Here is a 10,954-nt window from a genome sequence, read left to right on the forward strand (position 1 = left end):
GTATATCACAAGGATCTACATCTACGTATACTTCTTGGCCAACCCTCAAGAGCGGATACGTCACTAACATCCAGCTTCTACATCTACTACATCTAAATCAACATCAGCATCAGCAAAGGACTACCTGCGACCGACACTTTGACGGTCGCGTAATGCCGGAGACGGCTCCAAACCCGAGCTCAACTTCCACAGCAACTGTCGTCGCTGCTACGCCGCTGCACAGCGTTTTCCAGCATGGCCAGCAGAGAGGGGGCACCATGGAAACCGAGGTGCAGGCACGAATGAGCCCTCCGGTAGGGCTGCTCGACCGCGATGGCCAGTACGTGATCATCGCCGTGCTGGGCGTCTCCATCGTGGGATTCACCTGCGTCCTGGTCTACACGTTCGACAGGTACGGCAAGCTGAAGAAGAACGTTGAACAAGGGCGTAACTACATCGTGCACCGCTGGGCCAAAGCCGCGCCCGACGACCTCAGCGGTGGCGAGCAGGCGGCTGCTATTGGCGGCACCGGGACCAGCAATGACGGCTCGGTCACCGTCGAGATGCCGATGACCACGGCGAATGGGTCGAGCGTCGACGCGGGAGCATCGCTCAGAGTTGGACGCCGTGCCAGCGACTTTGTTTCTGTTATGTGGAATTTCAGCAACGCGTTCTTCGTTGCAGGCAAGCAGGAGCGGTCCGGCACGGCCGCGGCTAACCTGCACCACTGGAACACTACGACTGTGGACACTGGCAGCGGCGACGACAGCTAGCCATCCGGAGTATACCGAAACCATGCAAGACTTCTACATCCACCGCGGTGCTTCGGTAGTATACAGTCACCGTGGCTACCAACGGCGGCTGGAACGGGACATGTCATCACTGCATAACGAAAGTTAATTGAACGTCACATCGCAATATCGCACAGATGCGCGAATATGAACTCGTGCATACAAACAAACACGTCGAGAACATGTCCTGTGGGACGTCTCACTAGTACAGATGGCTTTCTCAGTTCTTGTATATCATCATCGCACTACTGTTTTGTGCCGCTTTTCACCTGCACAATCCTGCACAATGTACCGCTTTCACCTGCACAATGTACTTTCCGTGCGTTCTTGAGTGGGGTATGTGTTTTCTTCTATACTTCAGGTCAATGGAATTCTTGCAATTTCGTTTCAACGGTCGCTTTCTGCGCTGCCTTGGGTCCGCTCTCGCGGAGGCTTTGCAAGTGAAGGCCACGTATCATGTCCTCCTCATGTTGAATAGCATTGCAGGATCATACAAAATGCAATTCAAGGCACGCATGCTGATGCCTGATTGTTCGATATGCGAACTATTAATCAATGTTGTTGTGATAACTATGCAAATACACGCAGTAAGCAGAATAAGTGGTCGATTTTGTCAGCAATCACGCGTAGTGCCGATGGAAAATCTAGAGACGGAAGCACACGGCAAGATACTTTTTAACACTTTTTAACGCCAATACTTTGTATACGTCACCGTCTTGAGCCTATTTATATTTATGTGTGTGTGTGTGTGTGTGTGTGTGTGTGTGTGTGTGTGTGTGTGTGTGTGTGTGTGTGTGTGTGTGTGTGTGTGTGTGTGTGTGTGTGTGTGTGTGTGTGTGTGTGTGTGTGTGTGTGTGTGTGTGTGTGTGTGTGTGTGTGTGTGTGTGTGTGTGTGTGTGTGTGTGTGTGTGTGTGTGTGTGTGTGTGTGTGTGTGTGTGTGTGTGTGTGTGTGTGTGTGTGTGTGTGTGTGTGTGTGTGTGTGTGTGTGTGTGTGTGTGTGTGTGTGTGTGTGTGTGTGTGTGTGTGTGTGTGTGTGTGTGTGTGTGTGTGTGTGTGTGTGTGTGTGTGTGTGTGTGTGTGTGTGTGTGTGTGTGTGTGTGTGTGTGTGTGTGTGTGTGTGTGTGTGTGTGTGTGTGTGTGTGTGTGTGTGTGTGTGTGTGTGTGTGTGTGTGTGTGTGTGTGTGTGTGTGTGTGTGTGTGTGTGTGTGTGTGTGTGTGTGTGTGTGTGTGTGTGTGTGTGTGTGTGTGTGTGTGTGTGTGTGTGTGTGTGTGTGTGTGTGTGTGTGTGTGTGTTTGCGTGTGTATATATCTATCTATCTATATCTGTCCTCTTACCCCAACCCAGTGGCTCAAGTTGTCTGCCTGCTTAGTCCGCCAGGTATGTGTTGTCATTGTTGTCATTCCAGCTTCGTGATCTTGCTCTCGTCATACCATTATCGTCACGCCTTCGTCGTCATCTTGTAGTTTCACCAGCGTCAACACTTCAGTGCCGTCATCCTAATGTCGTCACGACTTCGTCGTCATACCACCTTCATCGATCCGTCGACGTCATTCCTTGTTCGTCATTCTATAGTAATAATGCAGTCGTCATTCAATCGTGATTATGCCACTGGTGTCATGCCACCGTCGTCCTTGCGTTGTCGTCGCACAGACGCTCTCATGCATCCGTTGTAAACAGTCCTCGTCATGCCGTCTTAATCATGCCATCGTCATTATTCTCTCTTCTTCATCCGGTTGTCGTTTTACAGTCGTCATCTCATTGTCCTCATGTCATCGTCTTCACGTTCTCGTCGTTATACTATAACCATAATTTAAATATCAATATTTCATTGTCGTTATGCTATCGTCCTTGTACGCCTTTGTCGTTCCATCGATATCATTCCTTCTCCATTCCATCGTCACTGCGTCGGCATCATGCAGTCGTCGTCACGCCTCCATGACCATGGGTGAAGTTGGCAAGCTAGTGCCATAGCAAAATGGGACAATATCGCAGTATGTGGCATACAGCCGAATTAGTGAAAGTCTCAGAATTACCACAGGATATGTTAAAGAAACGTAACTTCAGGAACATGCATGTCGCTGCATTCCTCGATGGCTATACGCGTTGCCGTAGACAGTCATCGTGCAATAATTCTCCCGTAATTTACAGCGAAGCTGTTAGCCCCTCGTTGGTCGGCATTTTTCGTGTCGTCGTCTATGCACATGGTGAAATATGGACCGATCCCGGAGTTACTGCAACACCGGGACGCCCCGCAGTAGACGTAAAGCAGGCGGCAAGCACTCAGCAAAGTGAAGCGAAATTACATACACTCTTTGGAGTCACGCATACGACATACAGAACAGCATTCTTCATTTAAAAAACAGGTACAGAACAAGCAACCGAACCACATATTTGATGATAAGGCGCCCTTGATAACAATGCGAAGTACGTAGCGCTCCCCGCATACGTTTCCCGGTAAAGTTTACTGTTGTGCAAGCTGCCGCAGCGATGGCAGCTTGAGACGTGGGTAGTGACGTCAATAGCTTTTCCTATATGAAAGAATAAAAGAACCAGCCTATCAACTGATTTGATTGTTGTTGCAGCACTGATTTGGGTAGGTAACGCGTAATTAGAACTCCCGGGGACCAGCGTGAATACGAGGAAAGGCAAAGAGAAAAAGAAACGGCAATATGACCAGCGGCGGCGTGCTATGAAAATTACCAATGCTCACATCACTCTAAAGTAAAAATCATGAGCCATTCCGCTCTGTGAAGGCGGAGGACCAGCGAAGCTGTTTAGTGCACGGCACAGAGGTGACACAATTTTGAACAAAGGTACGAACACAGTTATTGTCTTGATCGGCGGTCATCGTTACGAAAGGTACGCACACACATTTGTTTATGTAGATTTGCGTGGACGACTATATATATCAAAGTATCATATATATATATATATATATATATATATATATATATATATATATATATATATATATATATATATATATAGCTTCTGCATTACGAGAGGGATGAGCCACTGTGTTTCTTGCTTGCGTAGAGGAGTACGAGCCATTGCTGATGATGATAGTTTGTGTTGACGCCGAACAAAAATACACGCAAGCCTTGCCATGAACAGCTTCGCTGTAATGCCGCATTGTTACCCCCACAGCAGATATAGTATGGTTTTCAGCAGCTTAGCTGGACATCCACTTTCACAGGACCGCGATGGCGAGTCATTTTTCTCTTAATGTCAACTAGAATATCGGGTATCTCCGTTTGCTATCTCTCTGGTGGACACCACACTCTTCCTGTCCATTAAAGTTACGCCTAACATTTTTCGTTCTATCACTCTTTGCGGGGTCCTTAGCTTGTTTTCGAGCTTCTATATGCCCCATATGTTGCCCCCATGTGTTAGCACCAACAGAATGCAATGATCGCACATTTTCTTTTCAACCACAGTGGCAAGCTCCCAGTCAGGAATTGATAACGCCTGCCGTATGAACTCAAACCGATTTTTATTCTTCTGTAAATTTCCTTCTCAGGATCAGGGTTTCCTGTGAGTAATTGACCTAGATAAACGTACTTCTGTGCAGACTCTAGAGGCTAACTGGCGATCGGGAATTCTTTTTCCCTTGCCAGGCTATTGAACATGACCTTTGCCTTCTGCATATTAATCTTCTACGCCACTCTTACACTTTCTTGGTTAAGACCCTCAATCACTTGTTTTAATTCTTCGCCAGTGCTGCTGAACAGGACAATGCCATCTGCAAACCAAATGTTCCTGAGATATTCACCGTCGATCCTTGCATGTAAGCCTTCCGTTTAAATTATTATTATTATTATTATTATTATTATTATTATTATTATTATTATTATTATTATTATTATTATTATTATTATTATTATTATTTGAAGACATATATACATTTGACAGAAAAGAGAAAGCGAAGAGCAGGCTGGCAACTGCCACCGGAAACAACGCTTGCCTGCTCTTCAGAAAGGAGGGGACACAAACAAAGAAATAGAAGATGGGAAGAAGGGGAAGGAAGAGGGAAGAAAGAGCAAGAGGACAAATGTCAAAGAATAAAGCAGAACACACACAGTGCAGGTCACGCGCAGTAGGGCGAGTCACTGCAGGTCGCGTTATTAAATAATATTGAGGTAGAAGGAATAGTGTACGAGGTCTTGTCATTTGAAAACCGAAATATGCTACAAACGTAAACCTAAAATAGTTACTTCTAGACAAGTAAGGAGAGAGCGATGAGCCTGATCCCTTGGATACTTCGTCTGAGTATGCAGTGAATTGGAGAGATTGCGTCTCCTTGTCTGACCCCTTTTTTGACAGGTAGGTAGATAGACTCAAAACGCCTGAAGCAGCAAAGGGGGCTAATCGCATAAAAATATTTTGTGCAGGCAGTGCCCAGCCGGAACCGATGAATAGGGTCTTCTACATTTCGTCTAAAGGTAACGGAATGTTGAATTGAATAGGCGGACGAATACCAAAATTCCAAAGAATTGTTTCTTCCTCGCCATGCGGATTTCCATCGAGCACTGTACGGACGGTACACCGTTTCTTAAACCTCGGAGGTCAAGCTGAACAGCGCTGAGTGCAGTGCAACGTGCAGAAGTGGTATGCGGGAGCTCGGCCAACATCCGCCACGTTGACCATGGGGCCGTACGCTCAGGTAATGTCACCTTACCTACGAGCGTGTACTTGACGTCTTCGACGGCCTGCTCGTCGACGTCGGAGAGGACAACTTTAACGCCATGAGAGGCGAGTTCGAGTGCGGTCGCGCGGCCCAGGCCGCTCCCGGCGCCGGTGATCCACGCTACCTGGCGCCTCAGGGTTGCTGCGTCAGAAGCATACAACACGCGGTTATTCGCCGCGAATGATAACACGGTCTATGCATACACTACCGCGCTACCACGTACAGAAGTACTGAAGAAATTTAGCTAGCATTCTCAACTACTGCTCATGTACCTCGCGTACCTTTTCAGAGCTTAAATTTATCCTGAAGTTCTTGGAAGCGAGAATCATGAAACTAAAGCAGTTGCGTTGTTTCGTCTTACCATGACCGCTATACTACAAACGTGACTGCCCTTTACGAAATAGAAGGATTGAATCCTTCAAGCTACGAGCACCATTACTTGGCTTATTATATAGAACTCGGCCTTCATACGCCTCGCTTAAGTTCGTTCGCCCATGAAGCCCCCTCCTTCCTACTCCCTCCCTGTGCGAGACGTTCAGTGTTCAACATTATCTGAACACTAGCCAGTTAACCTTGCACCAACGAACTATCCGCCGTGCTGGGTCTGCACATATTGGCCACAGAACTATTTTCGAAAAATACACGGGCATTAGCGATACTGTTGAACCACTTACACTGGCGGAGACGTTGGACGTTATGCAGCTGTGTATTTGACGTGTGGGGACTTAGGCGTGAAAAGTCGACAACGACAGAAAGTAAACCACCTGACAAGACAGCTGTCTAACAAATAGAACGGTATTTCTTAAGAATGGGCTAAAGCAAAAAAAAATAACATGAAACAATTAAAGCGCATTCGGATTGCCCACAAATTGTATTGCATTGTGCTGCGGCGCAAGGGCACAAGTTGCCTTACAGAGGCATAGAACCATGGTGTGAATATTTAGCGGGAAAATGTGGTTAATTAATAAAGCGACTCACTGCTGCCTCTTGTGATCTAAAAAGCAGATCCTGGAGATGTGTTCTATGTTCTTTTGTTTACAGTTTTCTTACTTCAACCCATTCTTCCGAAGAAAAAAATGGTTCAGTTATCGCTTGTGCTGCGTGGTCTCCTGTCAGTTCTTGTCTATTTTTCCCGGTCAAAATTTCAGCATCAGTGCTTCAGCAATTCGCTCAGTTTAACCTTCTGTGTATGGTACGTGTTTTACAACTGTGTAGCACGCTATTTACGGCTTTTCGCCTATTAGAACCAAACTTTACAAATCCACTGGCACACCTTACACGAATAAGACCAATTTTATACTGTTCCTAGTGGTCTTGAGTTGTTCAGACTATTTGTTGAAGTGGGACTATTTAGGAAATTATTAGCCTTAATTATGCAATATACTAAACATTTATTTCAGAGAGCATGTTATGTTTGAAAGGATGGAAAGCGTGCTCAGACCATTACGTTATCTTTGGCATGGTTCTTTTTTCCGGGGCTATGAAGAAAGCGCGCTAAGAAAGAAAAAAAAATTACGTGACTGCGCTCTTGCGTATTGTTGCTTTTTTTCTGACGTTTTAAAGATTTGACAGCGAAGCTCAGAACAATGTGAGAACGGACTCAATTGCTCGCATCTTGCATTTAGGGTAACAACTTCAATACGTACTGCTGAGGTAATACGGAATTCAGATTCAGTTAATGACGCCACGCGATACAACAATTCCACCCCCCCCCCCTGTTAAAGTGTGATGTGTGAGGAGAATGAAGTTTCCCGTAGTTTTAATAACACCTTTACTTGCGTCAGCTAGGAACTGCCTACCGGTGCCGTACAATTAATACAAATCGACTATTGCAGACGATTGCGCCTAGTGGCAGGCAACTTGAATTCATTGTTCTGGCGACACTCACGTGATCTTATCGCTACACTCACATTGTCATTCACTCTTGTATCTACACGCCCGTATCTTTTAATTTCTCTTTGTATTCTATGCCCCGCCACTTTTCCCCTTCTCTGACTCATAGACTTTGACAGAGCTCTACATCGCTACAGTTACAAAGATGTAGCGACGATTTTCTGTCTCCATCGAATGCCTCAGGCTGTAGTGTAAAACAAGCGACCTTAGCGCCCTGGAAATGTTCCTGATGTCTGGTGTGGCGGTAATATAGCTGATATTTGATATCGAGGGTACGTGACGGACGCGTTCGAGAATGAGTGAGTGATTCAGTGAGTGAGTGAGCGAGTGATTCAGTGAGTGAGTGAGCGAGTGATTCAGTGAGTGAGTGAGCGAGTGATTCAGTGGGTGAGTGAGCGAGTGAGTGAGTGAGTGAGTGAGTGAGTGAGTGAGTGAGTGAGTGAGTGAGTGAGTGAGTGAGTGAGTGAGTGAGTGAGTGAGTGAGTGAGTGAGTGAGTGAGTGAGTGAGTGAGTGAGTGAGTGTGCCAGCGAATGAGTGAGTGTGCCAGCGAATGAGTGAGTGAGCGAGCGAATGAGTGTGCGAGCGAGTGAGTGAGTGTGCGAGCGAGTGAGTGAGTGTGCGAGCGAGTGAGTGAGTGTGCCAGCGAATGAGTGAGTGAGCGAGCGAATGAGTGAGCGAATGAGTGAGTGAGTGTGCGAGCGAGTGAGTGAGTGAGCGAGCGAATGAGTGAGTGCGTGTACGAGCGAGTGAGTGAGTGAGTAAGTAAAAAAAAATGACAGAGTGTTTTCAATTTTGTACATAGTTATTCGGGAGCGCATTTCTTTAAGCAACGGATATTTCATAATCACAAATAAGCACACTTATGTGATTCGGTCACCCCTGAATGGTCTAACTGCAACAGCAGCAGACTGTCGCCGCAGACACTGCGTTCTTAAAAGACAAGTATTTGCGAGGCACACAACATCGTCGCCCTGCGCTACTGTGTCGCTGCCTTCGGCCTCCGGAATATATGAACAGATCTCGCCACTCTCAGGGCATGCGCGACGCGTAAAACGTCGTACAAATTGCAAGGCGCCAAAGCCATGCAGTACCTCAATGGTTAGTGGGTCCAACTGCCTACTGTTCATTACTGCAAGGGTGGGAGTTCGAATTGTGAACTTAACCTGTCAAGTGATTAATTACTTGTGATTTATTTTCTGAACTATTCACTTCTGAAACTTCGCTCCAGTGTATCAGAGGCATTATTCTATTCATGAGCCTTCCGCTCCCCCGCGCTTAATCCAATCAGAATTCTTGAAATGCGAAAATCAGCGTATGAAAAACTATACGCTGGGAAAAACGATACGCGATGTTTTTCCCTCTCCATTGAAGGAAGGGTTCCAATTTTCAGTCGGCTTGACCACGCTTCACTGAGCACTGCCGAGACGGATCAGCGACTGTGTACAGCGTCGTATACTGCTGAAACACGATGTGGTGGGTTCGACTCCCGAACGCGGCGACCGCACTTCAGTGGATGCACAACGCAAAAAAAAAAAAAAGCGCTCGTGCACTTAGATTCGGGTGCACTTTAGAGAAACTCCAAGTGGTAAAAAATAAAGTAACGCGGACCCTTCCACTGCCGCGTCCCTCATAGCTTCAGGTACTTTGGGTCGTTGAATAAGCCACGAACCTATCGCTGCTCGCCGACCGAGCCCCTTTGACCACCCAATGGTCCTGACGCGCCAAAACAAAACAAAATATGGACCCGTCCGCGCCGACGGCGACGAGAGCAGTAGGAAAGTGTGCGTTTAAAAAGTAGATTTCAAAACGAGAGAGAGAGAGTAGAAAACGACAAAGCTGGCTCACCCGGCGAGGTGCCGAAGTGCTCGGCAAAGATGAGGCTCCAGCAGGCATCGGTGTAGTAGCGAAACCAGTAGGCGACAGCAGCGAGGGCGGCTACGCCCAGTGCGGCGATGCCGAGGGCCGCACAGCACAGCATGATGGCTGCAGCAGCCGGCGCACGAGCAGCGAGGGATAGACTGGCACGCGCGCACAAAAAGCCGCTTAGATGCCGCGCTGGGCAGCCGACGGCGCGTTATCGGAGTCCGCAATGACCTGAGGGTCACGGCTCTCTCATTCCTTATCTCCCAGCCACTCTCTCTTACTCTCGGGCCCGCCAAGTCCTTTCTTTTTCCTTCTTTCTTTTTTATCAGCGAGTTGTCGGCTTCTAAGTGCGAGCGTGCGCTGTTTCAAGCGCTTTGTTTTCCGCTGGCCTGCGCGACCGCAGCCCAACAGCTGTTGTTTTAGCCCCGCGTCGATTCAACGCAGGCCCCGTTTCCCCTCGCCCCGTAGCTTGTTCGTCTGGGTGCAACGTTCTACTTGTATCGATATCGCTGGCGCGCGCGCATTTGGAGTCGAGAAAGTTTGCGGACCACGAAGTCTGAGGAAACGCTGATGAGCGCGAGTCTGCATCCGCGGCGCGGTCCTGGGGATTTTTCTGTGCATTCTAAACGAAAGTTATATCTGCATTTGGGGCTGCGAACAGTAATAGTCGTGTTGCGGGCTTGTTGTTTTCTTTCTAGAAAAGCCTGCGCTCGAGATTTTCGTAGAACGTACAATTTACGCTATGACACACCGATAAAGGCGCATGTCGTTCGGGACCTGCAGAAGCACCGGGCGCGCAGCGTTAGTGAAAGCAACGGCGTGCAGGGCAGGTGACGATAATTGCTCGCGAATTCGAGATAAGCCCCAAAGTGTCCGACGTTTTTTTTAACGTATTGATGCACGGTTTCGCTGACTGCGCTCACAAGATATGTTGGAAAATTCTGTTTTATGAGGTCCTGCGAACCGTATACAAGCGACGCCGGCTGTAACTGAAGGTTCGTGGCTGATAGGGGATTTCCGTCGATTGGCCTGCATGCCTTGCATCAGACATAATTAACGCAATTTAGAGACTAGCAGGATATTAAGTGTAAGCGTGCAACAATTTAGTTATATTTTTTTGTTGTTGCGCACATATTCCAGCAAGGATTTAATGATCATCCAATTGATTCCAATTTAAATGCTCATCACAAGCCAAGCGCTCTTCTTTTGTGAGGCTAACTGCTTAGCGTCCGGCATCTTCTAGAACATCATTAAGTTTTCGTGTCTCACTCAAATGCTTTGGGACCAACCACTGCAGCCTGTACCGCGCCAGCGGGTGACGAATGACGTCAGAAGCTTGTGAATATGACGTGGTCGGTTAGAGCGTCGTGGCAATTAAATACCAGCTGGAAACAACGGAAATTAGGCACACTGGCGACTTATACCACGTAGTCAGAGGGCCTCGTGATCGTGTTATTTACTTCGGGTGTGATTTTATCTGGCACTTAATAAGGACTGAATCTTGATCATGTATCAGGGCGAAAAGGGAAGGTGGGGTTGCCGCTCGTTCCTGTGTTGCTCGAATGTCGCAATTTGTTGCTCAAAGTACAGAAAACGTCGCTTTAAACGGGAGCTTTATCTCGAGGGCTCTTATCTAAATACACGGGAACGAAAAAATCGTTTATCTCGGTTACCGCTGCACCAACTTGATGAGGTTTGTTGCATTAAAAAGAAAGTTAAAGTCTAGCGGCTGCAGGAA

General features: G+C 47.4%; 1 protein-coding gene across 1 annotated transcript in view; it reads right to left on the minus strand.

Moving 5' to 3' along the window:
- The window catches only part of LOC142587698 (dehydrogenase/reductase SDR family member 7-like), a 29,847-nt gene extending 20,421 nt beyond the window's left edge, over positions 1 to 9,426 (minus strand). Inside the window, exons 1-2 of the mRNA XM_075698879.1 lie at positions 9,199 to 9,426; positions 5,451 to 5,600 (exon numbers count right to left, since the gene is read on the minus strand). Coding sequence (XP_075554994.1) covers positions 5,451 to 5,600; positions 9,199 to 9,331 — 283 coding nt within the window. The 5' untranslated portion in view covers positions 9,332 to 9,426. The remainder of the gene's footprint in view (positions 1 to 5,450; positions 5,601 to 9,198) is intronic.
- Between the last annotated feature and the right edge of the window lie 1,528 nt (positions 9,427 to 10,954).

The sequence above is a fragment of the Dermacentor variabilis genome, chromosome 7 (assembly GCF_050947875.1).
Source record: "Dermacentor variabilis isolate Ectoservices chromosome 7, ASM5094787v1, whole genome shotgun sequence".
In the NCBI taxonomy this organism is placed as follows: domain Eukaryota; kingdom Metazoa; phylum Arthropoda; class Arachnida; order Ixodida; family Ixodidae; genus Dermacentor; species Dermacentor variabilis.